General features: G+C 33.5%; 1 protein-coding gene across 2 annotated transcripts; it reads right to left on the reverse strand.

Moving 5' to 3' along the window:
* Positions 1–5,683: 5,683 nt before the first annotated feature.
* Positions 5,684–14,543, reverse strand: LOC140802742 (uncharacterized). Of its 2 annotated transcripts, none has more exons than XM_073158327.1 (3): positions 13,839–14,543; positions 6,112–6,189; positions 5,684–5,994 (listed from the first exon to the last, which is right to left on the reverse strand). In XM_073158327.1, exons 1-2 carry the CDS (start codon positions 14,308–14,310, stop codon positions 6,140–6,142), a joined length of 522 nt encoding a protein of 173 aa, XP_073014428.1. In that variant the 5' UTR covers positions 14,311–14,543; the 3' UTR covers positions 5,684–5,994; positions 6,112–6,139. The 2 variants fall into 2 exon arrangements, with proteins under 2 accessions (XP_073014428.1, XP_073014427.1); XM_073158326.1 differs by having other exon boundaries at positions 6,112–6,210; positions 13,839–14,503.
* Between the last annotated feature and the right edge of the window lie 4,059 nt (positions 14,544–18,602).

The raw sequence follows: 18,602 nt of genomic DNA on the forward strand, positions 1-18,602 counted from the left end.
GGATTTAAATTTTCGCTTCTCTTTTAAATAAAATTATTTGATAACGTCGGATAAATATTTATCCGGCACTTATTATTACATTATTTTCCCTGAATATATGCAGCAAATTACTCGCCAATATATCGCTTTCTCTACCATGTCGCATGTGGACCAAGATGGGGACATTAACATCTCAACCAAATTCTTAGTACGTTTTGTCGTTGTCTTTTAGAGCTGGCCTAACCTGGACAAGAAGACGACCTCTGAACTCACAAATAATGAATGAAGAAACAACGAAAAACTAAGCTTATAGACGAATTATTCAATCTTAGGTAGTGTATGATCTTGCCGGGAATCACGTTTAGTTTTATTGCGGTATATTATATTAGCTATCCTGGAAGAAGATAAGAGGGTACGGTATGAAAATAATTCTTTTTTATTTTAGAGAAATAAAAATTTAATTGTATCTCAATTAAATCGATGCCGTTGAACTTAATAATATCTCAATTAAACATTTTTAATTTAATATTATTTTAATAAAAAATATTATTTTAATACTAAGTCCGAACTATTTATAGTTTTAGATTTTTTTCTATCCGTAGGAGAAAGAGAGAGAGAGTTGCATAGCTAAATTGCCAACTGAGAAATATTGAAAGATTCAATTTTTCTATAATCGTCAACATTCACTGCTCAGCAAGGTATAGTTAGGTGCTAGAAATGCTGAAAATGTTAAAACTTTCGGCGCCTTTGTAGCTTACAAAATTACTAAAATTATAGGAGCTGTCTTAAATCTGAGTTGGTTGAGGAGTCCTTATTTTGCTTTAGTTTTTGAAAGCTTGTAATGCCCTATTGAAATTTTGGTTAAAATCAAAGTGCTAAGGCAGTCCAAGGGCTTAAGCAATGCAATAGCAAAACTTGATTCAAGGACACTGCGATAATTTAACAAAACTTGAGTTTATGCACTGGTGATTGGTTATGATAAGGATAGCCTCTCTCGGCCTCATCCTTAACCTCCTAAATATTTAAGAAAGATATATTTTGTAGATAAGAATAAATGATGACACATCTTAATTCAATCTTTAGTTTCTTAAATATTTAGGAAAGATATTTAGAAAACTTAGTTGCTAAGTTTTTCTTTAGCTATATAAAGTTATGAACACTTTACTTGTAAATGATATAAAGTTTTAGAAAATGAAAAGAAGTGAGACTTTATTAAGAAAGCTCGTCTTCTCTAAGTGTTATTTTTTAATACAAATATGTATTATAAAAAGTCCTCTCTCTACCTCATCTCTTTACCTCCTCTTTCGATCTTCGTCTCTCTTTTATCATTTTAGAATAGTGATAGATTATAGTAGATTATGGTTACATAAATAGAGTAGGTTATGCTTGTGGTACTATATAAATTCTTAATGTTTCTGCCATGGGCACTCTTTCTCCTATGTAAAGAGAGAAACCTAAAGTTATAAATTATTTAAACCTAGCATTGAAATAAAAAGTCTTCAATTACACCATAATTAGTTTTTTTCCCCTTACAAAGGGTACTAAATATTTTCTAAAGAAGGTTTAAATATAGCTTAGATTTTGACAAGACGAAGTATATACTCTTACATTGAGATGTTATTGCACTATGATGATGGAACTAACTTCCTCTCAATATTTAGTCATTAAAGAGAGTTTTTGACCAAAATATATTTATCAAACTATAATAGTGTTCAAAGTATTTCTTAAAGTAGTACAATATGATAATTGCTTTTTCGGACAACGACTATCATTCGAGTAATCATCTAACTCCCATTGATTGTTGATGATGAAAGTGTGGATGTAATATTTAATTTGCCTAAATAAAGTGAAGGTTTGGTGAAATTATTTGTAGAGTCTACGCTAAATGATAGAAAATATGATGGTTTGATAGAATTCACTACTTTGTTTGCACAACCTAATGAACAAATGATATCTCAATCGCTAGTAAACTTGAATTTTCATAAACAATATTATGCAGATCTAAGTCAAAATCATTTTGTGTCAACTTTAATTCAACCTCCATTAGAGTAGCGTAATGCAGATTAAGCATCTCGTAAAGTTGTTAGTAATGAAATACAAGATATATCAATTGCTTCACAAAATATTAATAGTGAGCCACACATTGGTCTATTGTTTAAAAGTAAAGATGAGTTGTAGATGCATTTAAAAAAGCATACAATTGTCTTATACCACCCATACAAGGTTAAATATTCAAATTCTACTATTTTATATGTGAAGTGTCAATAAAAGAATATTTATCAATGGAGAGTACAAGCATATATTCGAAATAATCATGAGATATGAGAAATAGCAAAATGCATTGGTCATCATACTTATCTCAACCCTTCACTAAATGAAGACCATTAATTAGATATCAAATTTATGGTTCATAGACTTATAGATTCTGTGAGAAAGAATACAAGTAAAAAAGCTAGTTAGCCTCCAACAAGAGATTATCCATATTTATTATTATTAGATTTCATTTTGAAAAGTGTAGAGAGTAAAACAAAAGTTTATGGCAAATTATTTGGTGGTTGGTAGAAGTATGCAACAGGGAAAGTAAAACACAAAAATTCTAATATAGTAGCTCAATATGATAAAGTCAAATTGAATGACCCAAATACAAAGATATTTATTTTTTGATCACTTGAAGCTTCAATTCATAGATTTAGACATTGTAGGTCTGTAATAAGTATTGATAGCACACATATAAATATATATGGTAAATATAAAGATGTCTAATTATTGCTCCTGATGAAAATGATTAGATATTTCCTCTTGTATTTGCTATTGTAGAGAGTGAGGATGCATCAAGTTAGGGTTGATTTCTTGCATGTTTACGTCATCTTGTTATGCATTAAAGATAATAAATTTGTTTGATTTCAAATAAGCATACTGAAAAATTAGTAGCAGCGGATGACTCCAGTAATAGTTAGAAGGAGCCAATGCTTTGGCACCGCATTTATTTGCGTGATATAATTAGCAATTTTAATAAACATTTCTATAATACTACTGACAAAATTTTGTTTATCAAACTATAGAAAATCATGTTTGAAAATTTGTCATATTACAAATGAAGAGTTAAACATAAATATTATTTAAAACATAATAGTTACACTTTCTTAAATATTTAGTATGTCTATTATGTCAGATTATTTTTTTATTTTATAATCTTTAGCATACTTATGAATATAATTTCGTACAGTTGTAAGCACATAGCTGCACGTGATAATTCAGGCTATATAGAAGAACTTATTTTAAGGTTATAGAAATAACATAGATATGAGACTATTTCGAGAGGCAAAGTAAGAGTTATCTTTATTACAAATAAATAGTTAAATATAAACACTGTTTTAAATATAATAATTATACTTTCTTAAATATTTAGTATGTTTATTATGCCATGTTACTTTTTTTATGTCATGATCTTTAGTATATTTATAAATATAATTTCATGTAGTTGTGAGCACATGGATGCACGTGATGATTTAAGGTTATTAATATAAATTTAAGGTCATTTAGAGAGGTGGGAAAAGAGTTATCTTTATTACATAATTAAATTTGCTATAACATTTGGCTCATATTACTTGTTTTTTATTTTGCAAATTGCAGGATCTAGGTAGCCTCACTTGTCGACATTGAGTTTTTGCAAATTGTAGAATCCAAGTAACCTCACTTGTCGACATTTAGTACTAACTTGATAGAACGATATACTAATAAGTTAGAGTTAGTTATTCATGAAAATGATTCAATTGCCTTCTCATAAAGTAATTCCTAAACTGGTTTCTCGTAAAGCAATTTATTAATCACTTTCATCAATTACTTAAGATGGGACTTAGATGATTACCCGAATGGTAGTCATTGTCTAAAAAAATGATTTCCCTATTATAATTCTTTGGGAAATACTTTGAACAATGTTATAGTTTCGAAAATATATTTACTGTAGAAGTAAACTTGAGTTTTTAACCAAACTAGCTTTATTATAAATTTTTTACCAAAATAGACTACTCCTTAAACTTATTATCAAATGGGTCTAATTTATTGTAGCCTAATAAAAACGCTGAACTACTCAACGTTTTATCCCTAAGCAAAGACGTTGATCAGTTTAGCGTTTTTGTCTGGTCTTAAAACGCTGAACTGATTAGTATTTTATGTACATAAATTATTTTAACTTAATCTTTCAGTAGTTAAGGAAAAAAATTGTCTAGGGATAAAAATGCTAAACTGATTAGCATTTTTAAAAATGCTGACTAGTTTAGCCTTTTTGTTACGGTTACAATGAATTAGACCTCATTTAGTAATAAGTTTGAAGAGCAGTCTATTTTCATAATATATATATATATATATATGTCTAGTTTGGTCAAAAAATCAGTAAACTCTACTAAAGAACATGGTGTTTGTACTTTGTAGTACTAAATAGTGAGCTTCTTAAGAATAAACTTGCTTAGCAAAGAGGCTTGAGTGATTGACCGAGCTAGCCCTAGTTTAATTTTCTTTTTGTTATCAAAATTGATTGTCCTCCAAACTTATTATAAAACAAAAGCCTATTTTACTGTAGTCATAACTAAAAGACTAAACTCATAAGCGTTTTATGTTTTTACACAACTGCTTATTAGTTCGGTTTTTTATCTGACGTTAAAATGCTGAACATTTCAGTATTTTATTTGTAGGATTCAATTTAAGCAGCTTAAGTTAAAATTTTACTTTTATATAAAAATGCTTATCCAATGTAAGCTAATATTTAATCAGCTTAAGTTAAAATTTTACTTTTATATAAAAAGGCTTATCTTGATAACATTTTTACCTTAGAGGTAAAATGCTTAAGAGTTTAGCATTTTATTATCGAGCTATAATAAAATAAATTCCTTTTAATACTAAATTTGAGGGGCTGTCTATATTGATAAACATGGCTAGTTTGGCAAAAAACTCAAGAGCTCCCTAGTAGTTTAATCTTATTGCCAGTTTAGTTCACTTGTAGAATAAGGCTAATTTTAGTACAAGATATTCTATTATTTAATTAAAAAGTAATAATAAAATATGATGTGATATAAAGTTAATATTAAAGTAACAATGAATTTAAATTTGTATTGAGAAATAATAATATTTTAGAATTTTTTATAAATCACACCCTACATTTTATCTATTTTGTAATTCACACTTCATATTTGAGAATTTTATAATCTAACCCTTTCTTTTCCCCTATTATTTTTATTTAAGCTAGAAGTAAAATAGTTATTTTTAAGTATATTATTAAATTAATTTTTAAAAGTTGTATAAAATAAGAAAGAAAAAATTATGAATTAATATAGCAAAAAATGTTAAGTTGTTTAGTTACTATACCATAATAAAAGAGGACCGAACAATCAGGGCCAAGCCCCGAAGATTAAAACAAATGAATAATTTGCTAAGACATGAGTGGCATGTCTGCAATCAGTATTAAACTGGAGCACCTCAAAGTGGATGCCAATATAGCTATTCAGTTTGATTCAATAGCTTGAAGGTTTGTGGCTTTAATGCCATCAATCCTCTAGGTTATAGAACTTGACAATCGTAAATCTTTTGGGCCTACAGGATATATATAATATTTGAGGGAGTGCCCTGAGGCTGATAGATCATTAAGATTCATATTTCCTGTAGGTACCAAAATATGAACTAGAAAAGTAGCTCAACATAAAGGTGTACCTTTTAGGGAAAAAAAATACTCCAAGATTATATACATATCCCAAATGTCATGATACTCCTATTTCTTCTTCACTGCTGCATACGATCTACAACATGATTCAGCGATCTACAGCATGACTCAGATGACACTAAATAGCAGATTAGATAAAACAAAATCTACAAGAACTTGTGACTACTCATTGTTGGAATTGCAGGAATGATCTTTTTAACCATAATACTGAAGCTGTAACAGTTTCATGCAATCAGTTCCACCTTTCTATGTACATCCTCACAGGTGGTGGGAGACATTATTATCTCTACTACGCATTCGTCCTGTGTATCAAAATTAAATGTTTAGTGATAGCAACATTTAATCTATTGGCTATACTAAATTATCTCTAACTCACATCTAATGCAATTAGCTTTAATGCGGTTGCAGCATAAGCTTACCCTGGTGCATCATTTTCACATACAGACATCATTCTTCATCATCCGATTGTATAGCAGCCTTCTTGGGGATCTTCTTTGCTAATTGAGGGGAAGCACATGCTGTCAGTGAATCAGAATTTATGGTACTGAATAAAAGAACTACTCATGATACTGGAGTCATGCAGTCTAGCCAAGATTGACAAACATTTACTCTCCCAAAAGTCTATCGACTTGTCACAAAAGCACTGAAGATAACAATGTAAAATACAAATGAAAATGTCAAAAATGAGGCAGAAATTTTTAGTGGATAATCAGTGTAAGACATCTTGCAACCAATGACAAAGGATCTTTTTCCCTGCCTGTCCTTCAATAAGTCCTATGATAAGTAAGGATTTTTTTTTCCCTGCCTGTCTTCAATAAGTCCTATGATGGATATGATATTGCAGGAACTTGAAGCGAGCCAATCTTTGCTTCCACTGTCCACAAGCCCCTTTCCCAATATGAAATATGCCAAGAGAACGATATATCATTTACAAGTAATTTCAAGTCTACATTTGTTATGGTTCAACTGTTGCATTAACTATCAACTATCTCTTCCACTTCCCAGTTCTAATATGCTGCAACAGTTTTAGTCTGTGTGTACCACGTAATATTAGTGAATAGACAGCCCACCGTCCAAGAACTATCAGAAATATCATATGCTCTAAAAATATGATGCAGTAGCTTAGTGCCAATCCACATTAATCAGTATAACATATATCAATTCTTGTCAATCTGGATCACCAGCTTGTGAACTACTCAAGCTTGGCCTGTTTTGAGCTATTTTCCTGGCTTGAAAAATAAACAAGCCAAGATCCAGCTGATCCCAGCTCACTTGAGCTTGAATAATTGTTTATATATATGTATATTACACTATTGAACTATTAGACCATCAGAATCAGAGTTCAATGGCTTCTAAGATAACTATATATACGTGTCAAAATAACTATACATGCTGTGAAACTATTAGAGCTGCTAGATTTAGAATTTAATGGCTTCTAGATATATTTTAAACTAGCCTATTGGAGAGATCATTTTTTGAGTCTAACCAACCCGAGTTTAAGCTGGCTCGACATTAATTCAAGCTAAGCTTGAGCTGGCAGTGTTGCAGCTCAAATCAAGTTAGGTTTCTATAAATTTCAAGCCAAGCCAAGCTGAGCTCAACTTACTACACCTGTAGTTGCAAACAAGGATTGCTGTCCCACTGAGTCAGAAAGTGCTTAGTTAGCCATTAAGAATTTGACAGGTATATGCCGATTAAAAAAGATAAGAACAAGAACTCACACCAGTGAGCTTATTTGTGGCCCTTTTTGTGTGGTTTCAGATGTGTTTGCTGCCCCCACATAGCACGTGAGCACAGTCATAGGTATTGATATGGGGTGGAGTAGAGAAATGGAGATTTAATGAAAATCAGGGATTGCTGTCGCATAAGCGCATTGAAAGCATGCTTATAGTTGGGTACAGATTACAAAGATGCTAACTAGCTGAAGTGGCATGGAAGTTAGTCCATAACTAACTTCTAAATTGTCAAAAACACATCCTTGGCAATGAGGCCTCTTTTCTTTTAGCTGGGTCATCTGACATCAGCCAACAAAATTAGTACTTTCATAATCAGAATTTACATGGATTTAAGCTTTACTCACTTGTGCTCACAACTACCATATACTTATTGTCTTGTTAGGCACTACTTTTACTTTTGGCTTGATGTGGTAAATTTTGACTATACAGTAAACATTACTTTCACACCCTTCTCTAATTACTTCCTTACCCACTAGAAGGTTCAACCCAAAACGTTAAGTGACAGTCAGTGAGGGCCCCTCACCTACGAACTAACTCTTAGCCTTCAAAACTTATTATCTTCATGATTGACACTTTTAAGCTTTCCATAAGTTGATAATACAATAAAATTCATGGATTCTTAATGCAAATCATGAATCCAAGAAGTAATCATGTAATGCTCATTATTAGACCGCATTCCCCCGTCTTAAAATGGACTATGCTGTTATTCCCAAAAACTTACTATAATGTTATTGTTATTCTTGTCATGGTAGATCAGTGACCATGGATGAAGAGGCTGATATTTAATTTTCTGTAATGCTGAGAAAACCAAAATTTTCCTGAATGTATGTGTTCTGTAAATTTCCACATAAGTTAAATTATAATTTTAATGACTTGTTTCAGGAAACAACATGCACTCTAACCAGATGATAAGCAACTGAAACTTTATATATGTAAAGATATAAACATGAAGAGAATTGAGTTTGCAATATCACTATCATCTTTATCCGAATTATCATAAACCTAATTTGATGATAGAAACATATCCATGCATAGGTTTCATGCTTTAGTCAACAGAGAGATGGAGAAAACACAACTGGATGAAATTGGAATATAGTAAATTCTTGTTTCAATGGTTTTTTTCTCCTATCTTCTTGTCTCTATATATTTAGTTATCACTTTAACTATGGGGACAGAGGTGCTACATATATTAGTACGAAGATATTAAGCCTAGAGATGCAGTTAAATACTTTCGCTTAGCAATATTATTCATTTAAATGGACCTAGAGGCATCAATTGTGTTCTAATAACAAAAAGCGGTCAAATAGTAGTACCTTTTACCAAATCTAGCCTTGGTCATTAAGATTCATCATTTAACACACCAAAACAAACTTCAGCCACAGACAGACTCTTCAATTGCCAAGCATGCTACCTTCTTATGATTCACAACTTGTCTAATAGATTGATTCCTTGAACACATAATAATGAAGACTCTCATATAGGTCAAGACACGTATATAAGTGTTCAAAAAAATCTGGAAATTCAGCTCAAGCTGTGCAATCAACTAGTTCAGATATCTCAGAATTTAGCCTAGAAGAATGACCCAAAATTTTCTGAAAATTATCCCTAATTCCTATAAAGAGTTGAAAGTAGAAGAAAAAAGAATGTAAATATGCCATATGTAGCAACAAATTGCATAAGTCCCCGTTTAGTTCTAGATTATTGTTTTCCCTACTCTCGATTAAGGAACACTACTCTAGATTTATAACCAGATATCAAATTATCCCAACTTTAGATTAGAAATACTATTCACATTATCCCACACATACGCCTAATTTTAATTTTACCTTTGATTTGACTAAAGTTATTTCAAAAACCTCTCATACCACCAACTTATCTCATTTAACAAACGAAAAGTTCTTAAATTTTTTACTCAATGATTCAACCTATCTGTTCTCTCTTATCACCCACCTATTTCATTTCTTACTCAAGTATGCATTACATACTTATAAATATGTGAATCATACCTACAAGTATATCAAATCAAGGGTATTTGAGTTAAAATTTTAATTTTAATTTATATTTTTGCCTCTAACTTTATGTCACATAAATGGTAATTATTATACCACTGTTCTAGTTTACAACCTAATATCAAATTACCCTGCTCTAAATTAGAGGTACAATTTTAAGAATAAGAAATTAGAATATCTACTCTAATTCATTCCTGGACACCAAGCGGGGCCTAATGATCGTCCATATTCCCCAAGTTTACACAATAAACACTAAACAGCATACCATTTCTCCCCAAGACAACCATCTTGCACAGAAACTAATGTAAAGGAATTTTGTTTCTGCACCACCATACAAGAGCGTAAATAAGGCTAGTCAATCTTAGACCTGATCATCGAGCCCAGCCCGCCTGTTAGGCCCGCCCACCTGTTTAGCCTGCCTGTTCGGCCCGCTGCTACAGTGAAAAATAACGGAAAATTTTATACACTGTACCATTTTATAATTTTTTTAGCCCATCTCTCCCATCACAATTCAGCCCAAGTATAAGTATTGTTTAAATTTTTTAGCCCACCTCCCATCACATATTAGCCCATGTACTATTTAATTTTTTTTAATATACTTTTTTTTAAATAGAGAATAACAAAAATATTTAAAAAAAATGTAACGGAAAAAAATATTCTAAAAATAGCTAAAAAAATTCTAAAAATTAGCAAAATAGGACCTCCACTTTTTTTACCATTTTACCCTTTTAACAAAAATAAACAACTAGTTTATAGGGTATTTTGGTAATTTTAACTTTTCTCATGCTTATAAATAGATGATAAATTTTTTAAATTCATCACACATTCTCAAATTCTCTAATCTCTCAAGTTCTTTCCAAATTAAAGGTTTCAAGATTTTTAGTCTTCAAATTAGCAAATTCTCTCCAATATAGATTCCTTTGGATCATATAGAATCGCAATTGGAGGGCGGAGATTCAATTAATCCTACACCCGCATCTCAACATCAACCTGATCTGAAAACTCTGGCTTCGGCTTCATCATCAGGCAGTTCTAAGAGATTAAAGTCCGAAGTTTGAAAGTATTTCAAAAGGATTGAAACGAAAGATGGCCAATGTAATGTTATAGATTGTAGAGCTAAATGTTTTCAATGTAATTATAATTTTTCTACATTAACTAAGAATGACACTACTCACCTAATAAGGCATATTAAAGACAGTATAAAAAAATCAACTTAATATTGCTCAAATGTTGTTTAATCAAGATGCTTCCGGAAATATTTCTAATTTTCAATGGAATTATAAAAATGCTCGTAAAAAATAGTTAAATATATTATTCATAGAAATAAACCTTTTGCTATGGGTAATGATCCGGAACTTGAAGGTTGTTTATAAAAAGGTTTTAATCCGGCTTTTAAAAGAATTTCTCGTCATACAATTAGAAGAGATATTTTAAAATATTTTGCTAAAGAAAAAGAAAAATTAATTTTAGATTTTAAAAAATTAAAATCTAGAATTTCTTTTACTAGTGATATTTGGACTTCATGCCAACATTGGTCTTTTATGTATATAATCGCACATTTTATTGATAATAATTGGAAAATATAAAAACGAATATTTTTTTTTCGAAAGCTTGATGAGAGTCATACTGGTGAATATCTTTCTCGTACTATTACTCAAGAGTTAACAAGTTATAATATCCAAAATAAGGTTTTTTTTCTCACTCTTGATAATGCATCTAATAATGATTCCACAATTTCTAATCTTCGATGTTTTCTTCCTTTACTTTATAATGATAAATTATTACATAATATATGCATGTGTCATATTATAAATTTAATTGTACAAAGTGGTATAAAAGAAATTGCTGAACTAATTCATAAAATTAGAGAAATTATACATCATATCATTTTTAATGATAAAAGAGCTAGAATATTTGTAAATATGTGTAAAAAGTATGGATTAGAAGCTAAAAAACTTCAATTGGATGTAAAACATAGATGGAACTCTACTTATGAAATGTTAAAATTAGTACTTGAATATCAAAAAACTATAATTTTTTATGTTTATTTAGATATTAATAATGAACTAGAATGTCGTTCTGATTTAGAATGTAGAAAAAATAAAAGATTTTTTAAAAAGATTTTTTGATGCTACTAATATGTTATCAAACTTTTATTCTCCTATAATTACAATCGTTAGTATGCAACTTGTTAATATTGTTCAACTTTTTATTGCTTTTAAAAATGATCGGACTTTACATAATGTTTTACAAAAAATGGAAACTAAATATGCTAAATATTTTGAACATTTTCCTTTACTTATTGGTTTTGGCATTTTATTAGAACCTCAACTTAAAGAGACCGGCTTTTTCGATATTTTTAATGGTTTATATGAAGATAAACAAGATGACTATGTTTCTCGTGCGATAACTATTAAAAGTTATTTTGAAAAGGTTTTTAATGATTATTCTATTATATATGGTTCTTCTTTCTCTACGCCTTCATCTTCTGTTATTTCTCCTGAAAATGGTAGTACTAAGAAGTTATTGCTTGCCCGATATAAAATGAGGAGAACTTCATCAACGTTGAGGGAAATCATTGAGTTTTAAGCATATTACAATCATTTTGTGAGTGAGGATGAAATAGATACTTTAGTATGGTGGAAGGCAAATGAGAGAAAATTTTCAATTGTTACTGCCATGGCCCGTGATATATTGACCATTCCTATGTCTACTGTACCTTTAGAATCTGCTTTCAGTACAAGTGGGTGATTAATTGATCAACGTAGATCATGTTTGGGAAAAAAACAATTGAAGCGCTAATGTGCCTACAAAATTGGTATGCTGCCGAATCTAGATCGCAAATAAATGACTATTTTGCAATAAAAAATATAGAATTTGAGTTTTTAAATCTCAATGACTAATGTAATTTTATTTTTTCTAATTAATGGATGGATTATGCAAATGATAGATAGGTGGGTAGGTGCCAACCTAGTTGGGATGTGCTCATTCTATAGTGATGCAAAAAATCCTCCTAATTTTGGTGTAACTATTTGTTTAATTATAAAAATATTTCTATTTACTCATTTGTTTAACTATTTATTTTTTTTACATTTGCTCATTTATTTTTATTTATTTTAATTCTAATTTTTTATTTACTTTATTTACAACGCGTTCTCTGTATGTGCGAATGCCTGTTTTCGCGTTCGAACAACCTGAATGTATTCTCTGTATGTGTGAATTCCTAAGAGCGTGTTTGAACGCGGTGCGAATGCGGTGTGAACGCAGTCGGCCAACTAGCTATGTAAATTTGGGTGAATAATAATAATGGTGAAATATGGGGTATTTTTTATAAAACTCTTAAAAAATCCTGCCAAGTGGCCGACGATCCGAGTAAAGAAAAAAGGCCAAGTGGGGAGTGGCGAACTGGCAACAGCTGGCCAAGTGGGCAGTGGCCAACTAGCAACAGCTGACCACCACCCACAATGGCACAACTCCACAAGTGACAAGACCACAACTCCCCATGACTCTATCTACCCAAGCTACCTTGGACGGTTGGACCCTTGTGTTTGTCACACTCCTCGGATCCATTCTCCTCTCCACAAGGTACCTTGGATGGTTGGATACTTGTTAGCGAATTGCCGCCGCTCGGTGTGCGCTACAGTGAAGAACTCCTCGATCGCGGCCTCAGGCGGCGCCATCCCGGCGGTCGATTCCAGATCGGCCCGTTTGTCCCATAGAGCACTCGTTGGCGTCGTCTCCTCCGGTCGATATACCACAATGGCAGCTCTTCCGGCGGCACCTCACAGGAGGCATTGCTCGAACAGCGTGAGATCCGACCGAGATCTACGGTGGAGCGTCGCCGACCGTCGGAATTCTGCTCCGTTCTCGTCGTCCGCGGCTTCATCAGGACATTACGGCTCCAGAGTTGGAGGCAGGAGATCTAGAGCTCTGCCGCTGCCCCCGCCTTTCGGCCGCGAGATCTCGCCCCCTCCGCCGCCGCCAAAGCCAGTGTCTTGGCTCTTGTCCGATATCTCACGGGCCATTGAAAATCTTAATCGGCAGAGCCTGGCCCAGCTCGATATCTTACGGGCCGACGGACGATAACGGGCTAGACTATTCTAGCCCAGCCCAAATCCGGCCCGGCCCGAGTGATTGATGGGTTAGGCCGTGGACAAATACTTAAGCTCGGTTAGCCCGAAAAGCCCGGCCCAAACCCGACCAGGCCCCGGCCCGCCCGATGATCACGTCTAGTCAATCTACATAAATAATTGAAAAAAAAATCCAAACTATTTCCTCCTTTTCTTCTTTTCAATTGAACGAGGGGAGAAAAAAAATAAGTCAAACATTCCAGAAGAGAAAGAGCAGGGCAAAATTCAAAGATATAGGTAGATCAAATGACAAACCAAGCAAAGCCCTTACCTTCCACGAAGTAGCCCGAGGAGGGCCACCCCCTAGCTGAGGTCAGCGAGAGCATCTCCTCCTCACTCATCGGATTCGCGAATCTTCCGACGAGCTCAACCATTCCAGCTGCCGCCGCCCGCCGCCGCGGGGGGACCCAATAAGAGGATCCCGGAAGAAAGGGGAGCCAATCCGGAGCAGATCGGCGAACGATGATGCCGTGGATGGCGTCCTCGAGCCGCCGGACCCCGACGACCTCTACGTCACCGGAGCTATCGGACGAGGAGGAGGAGGAGGAGTCACCGGCGCCGAGGTCGATCTCGATGAGGTGGCCCCTATCAGCGCGGTGTGAGCGGAGGCGGAGGGCAAGGAGGCGAGCGGAGGACGGGAGGATAGGGAAGCGGAGGGCGCCGGTGAGGTGGAAGGAGGAGGATGGATTGAGGATTAGGGTTTGCGAGGTGCTGATTAGGGATTGGTAGAAGACGCGAGCCATCGGTCGCTTACACCCTGTTCGGAATCCTCGTGAAGATTTGAATTCTATTTGAAATTCTATTGATTTTGAGATGATTTAGATGTGAAATATATATAACGGATCACACTACTTGATATGCGACTGCGTGAGAATTCATTTCTATCTTAATTCAGGGTCTATGTGGGTAAAGAATTTCATAATTCTGGGTCTACGTGGGTGGGTAAAGAATTTCTTAATTCTGGGTCTATGTGAGTAAAGAATTTCTTAATTCAGGGGTGTATATAGAAAACAATCATAATTTGGGAGGCTAAATTTAATTAATGATATTTTATAATTAATAAAACATATCCATGGAACGGAGAGATGCGTCTCGAGAGCAAGAAACCCAAGCCCACAAAAAAGCCCACCATGCAATCCAAAGCAAAACCCTAGCCCAAACTCTTCTGGGAGATGGGATTCAAATTGGATATGAAGGGTTTGGGCATAGAGGCATCTCGGAAGAGGTCGGTTACTCTCATGTTGGGCAGAGAAATCAAAGGGTTGGGCTCTCAGAGTGCATAGCATCACGCGGAGGAGAGTAGTTTTGGGAAATGGAGGACGATGAGTAACAAACCTTTATACAAGGATGTTCTTCTTAGAAATTTAGAATAGCCAAAATCTAGTTTATACAAGGATGTTCTTTTTGAAAATTTAGAAGAGCCAAAATCTAGGGTTTCTTCTAGATCTAATGAGGCGAGGAAGAGATCAAAAATTGGGTGCTTTCGCTGTGTGAACACAACCATTGGGCGACATTGTGTCGAAACAGTGTTCTCTATTTCAAGTGTAAGAAGTTTGGACTCGGGTGGGTCGTGCAATTTTGGAAAGATGGAAGAAAGAAATGCTATCTTAGCTAGATCATCTTAGGTTTTACTTCGAGCTTATGAGAAAATGAGGCAGAATGAATTCAAGCTAAAGAAATGTATGGTAGTGACTGTTAGAAGAGCCAAAATCTTTGAGCATTATCTTGAATTAGCCATGAGTACCATGTGGGCATAGGAGCATTCACGGAAGGCGAGAGCAGTCTCTGAGCACAAATTTTTGATGGATTTTCCTTCTTTACAAAGCATGGAGGAGGTGATGCGGGAAAGAGAAATTGATTTAGAGGTTGTAGTGGTTGTGTTCAAATCTTGGAGGAAGGATTAGAAAGTGGTCTGTCAAAAGAAACTAGTATGGCTTCGATCGTTAGATATTCCTCTCCATTGTTAGAATTATATTCACTTTATGAAAATTGTTGAATCATTCGGTACTCTAATAATGGTGGATGATCGTACAATGAGAAAAGAAAATTTTAAATAGGCAAGGTTGAGAGTAATGATCACTATATTTTAAATAGGCAAGGTTGAGAGTAATGATCAAGGACATAGTGAATATTCCTACCAAGATAGCTGTTATTATTGATAGTGGATATTCCTGTCAAGATAGTTATTATGATTGAGGGTTTGATATTTGAGGTAAACTATGAAATCAAAGGTAAAGACAAAAAATTGCATAACTCAAAAGCTTATGCTTGAGTTCGCAAAGGACTAAGAGTGAGATATGACCAAAGCACTAATCAGGGATGGGGTAGTTGGGATAGAGTTTATTGTAAGATGGCCCCAAACAAATGTACTAAAAAGATGGCTATGCATGCTAAATCTAAGAAGGCTGAATGGGGAAAAGCCTTTGTGAAAGAAATTGCACCTATAGTTGTTGAATCAGAGAGAAGAGAAGAAAATTCAGAAAGATGACAATATGAATGACTCAAAAGGAAATGACAAGATGGAAAATAATATATCTATAAATTCTCTAGAACCTGGACACTCATCTGAGTGGAAGGGAATAGAGAAATTGAAGCTTCTTAAGAAAATTTGGATGGGAAAAAAGATTTTGATAGAAAAAGGAACTTGGGCAAAAAATGCTGGAACATGGGGAAGCTATGAAAATAAAAAAAAAGGAAGAAATAGAGATTCAATAGAAAGATAGTGATGAAGACAAAATAAATAACTACAAATGACTATGCATTCTAATGGAAGATATTGGATGTAAAACCAATGCAAGTCATCGCAATTGCCAACAAGAAGAAGTATTAGAAATATAATCAAGCAACGTGGACATGAGAGCTCACTATAGCAATAATTAGAGGAAATGGGTAGGACCAGAGATTGGAGCAAGGAGGGAAAAAGAGAATGCAAGAAGGTAATCCTTTCCTACAATATCTTTATTTTTCTAGATTTTCTGATGATGAACTATTATCTATTGCACATACTTGTAAAATTTACTTAGAATGTTGAAGGCACTTGAGTGGGAGAAAGTTGAGAAATATGTAAACTCCCTGAGAAGAGACAAGGAAGGAGGTTGATCAAGTGAAATATGAAAGGTCTATTTTAGAATATTAGAGGTATAAAAATACCTGAAAAAAGAAAAAGCATCAAAGAGATTATTTTGCAAGAATAATTAGATTTTGTTTATATCCAAGAGAACAAGCATGAGGTAATGAAAGATAGAATGCTATTAGCCATGGGGGAAGGTAGGATCAATTAGTGATCTTACTTCCTTCAGTGGGGGCTTCTGGTGGAATTGGTATTAATAAAGATAAGCTGAAAGTGATAGATTAGGAAAAAGGTACTCATGCTATGTCTGTTTGTGTTCACAGTAGGGACAATTCAAGTTGGTGCCGACAAATGTCTATGACCTTAGGAGTGAGCTGACAAAAAAAAATCTGCGGGATGAACTGAAATAAATTAAAAATTGGAATGGTAGATATTGGCTCCTTGGTAGAGACTTAAATGCTACCAAGTTTGTGAGTAACAAAAAAGGCACAAAGTCCTGTAACAAAGAAAGAAAGACCTTTTAACAAAGTTATAAATGAACTGGAGATCTTAGAGTTACAGCTTTCTAGTAGAAAATTCTCTTGGTCTAATATGAGAGAGGAACCTATTTTTGCTTTACTTGATAGAGTTTTTGCTACTACTGATTGAGATCTATCCTTTAACTGTAGTTAAAGCCTTACCAAAATTTTATTCTTATCATGTCCTTTGCTAGTGGATACTAATAATGTTGAGGCTAAAAGTCATATCTTCATATTAGAAAACTACTAGTTTTGCAAACTAAGTTTTGATGCTTTAATTACCAAATGGTGGTCTCGAGGGACCTTGGGGAATTTCTCTGTTGGCATTTAGATTGAGAAAGTTAAAAAGATAAGACAAAGTCTAAAAGGGTGAAGTAAAAACCTGAGAATGAGTTATTAAGCTCTTAAAACTAGTTGATCCAAATTGTTAAATAGTTGGATGTTACGGAGGAGCAAATAAATCTTAAATCTAAGAAGGTACATAGAATGGAGGTGATTGTGATTCAACTGCAGCAATTGTATGAGTAGGAAATAAAATGGCAACATAGATTTATACAGCTGCGGCTATCTAAAGGTGATCTAAATATAGCTTATTTCCATAAGATGTCTAATGGTAGAAAAAGAAGTAATAATATTTTTTCACTTCAGATTATTGGGGAACAGTCAAATGATCTGAGAAAACTCGGTGAACATATTACAAATTACTACAAATAGTTGCTTGGGAATGTGAGTAGTTGAAGACTAACAATAGCCCATGAAATATGGGTTGATAGGAAGCTGAGAAGTGATAAAGCTAAAGCTTTAGTAATTCTATTTTGTGAAGATGAAATTTAAAAGACAGTCTTTGAAATGGTAGAGAATAAAGCACCTAGTCTAGATGTTTTAAGCATGAAGTTTTATCATCATTTTTGGGATTTGGTAAAAGATGATATTTTGGCAATGTTCTAAGATTTTTATAATGGTACTTGTAACTTGCAGAGATTGAACTATGCTATGATTTGTCTAATCCCCAAAAAGCATGGGGCTGATAGAATAGAAGATTTTTGATCTATTAGCTTATTAAATTATAGTTATAAAATGATCGCTAAAACTTTGACTAATAGATTATATCAGGTAATTTTTGAGTTGATTCCTAACTACAAAGTGTTTTTATTAAGGTAGATACATTATGGACAGTATAATAAGTGCTTATGAAATTATTTTTGGGTAAAAAAAAACAAAGTATTATGCTAAAGCTAGACTTTGAGCAAGCTTATGATAAGGTCAAATAGGATTTTCTAACGAATGTGCTCAGATGGAGAGGATTTCCTAATAAATAGATTGACTAGATAATGCAATCGATATTTACTGAGTTTTCAGCTATAACCATAGTGTTTTGGGGAAATATTTTTAATGTAAAAAGGTCTGAGACAAGGGGATCCATTGTTGCCTTATCTTTTATCTTGAT

This window comes from Typha latifolia, chromosome 1 (genome assembly GCF_019914945.1).
Source record: "Typha latifolia isolate L0001 chromosome 1, TyphaL0001v2, whole genome shotgun sequence".
Classification (NCBI taxonomy): Eukaryota; Viridiplantae; Streptophyta; class Magnoliopsida; order Poales; family Typhaceae; genus Typha; species Typha latifolia.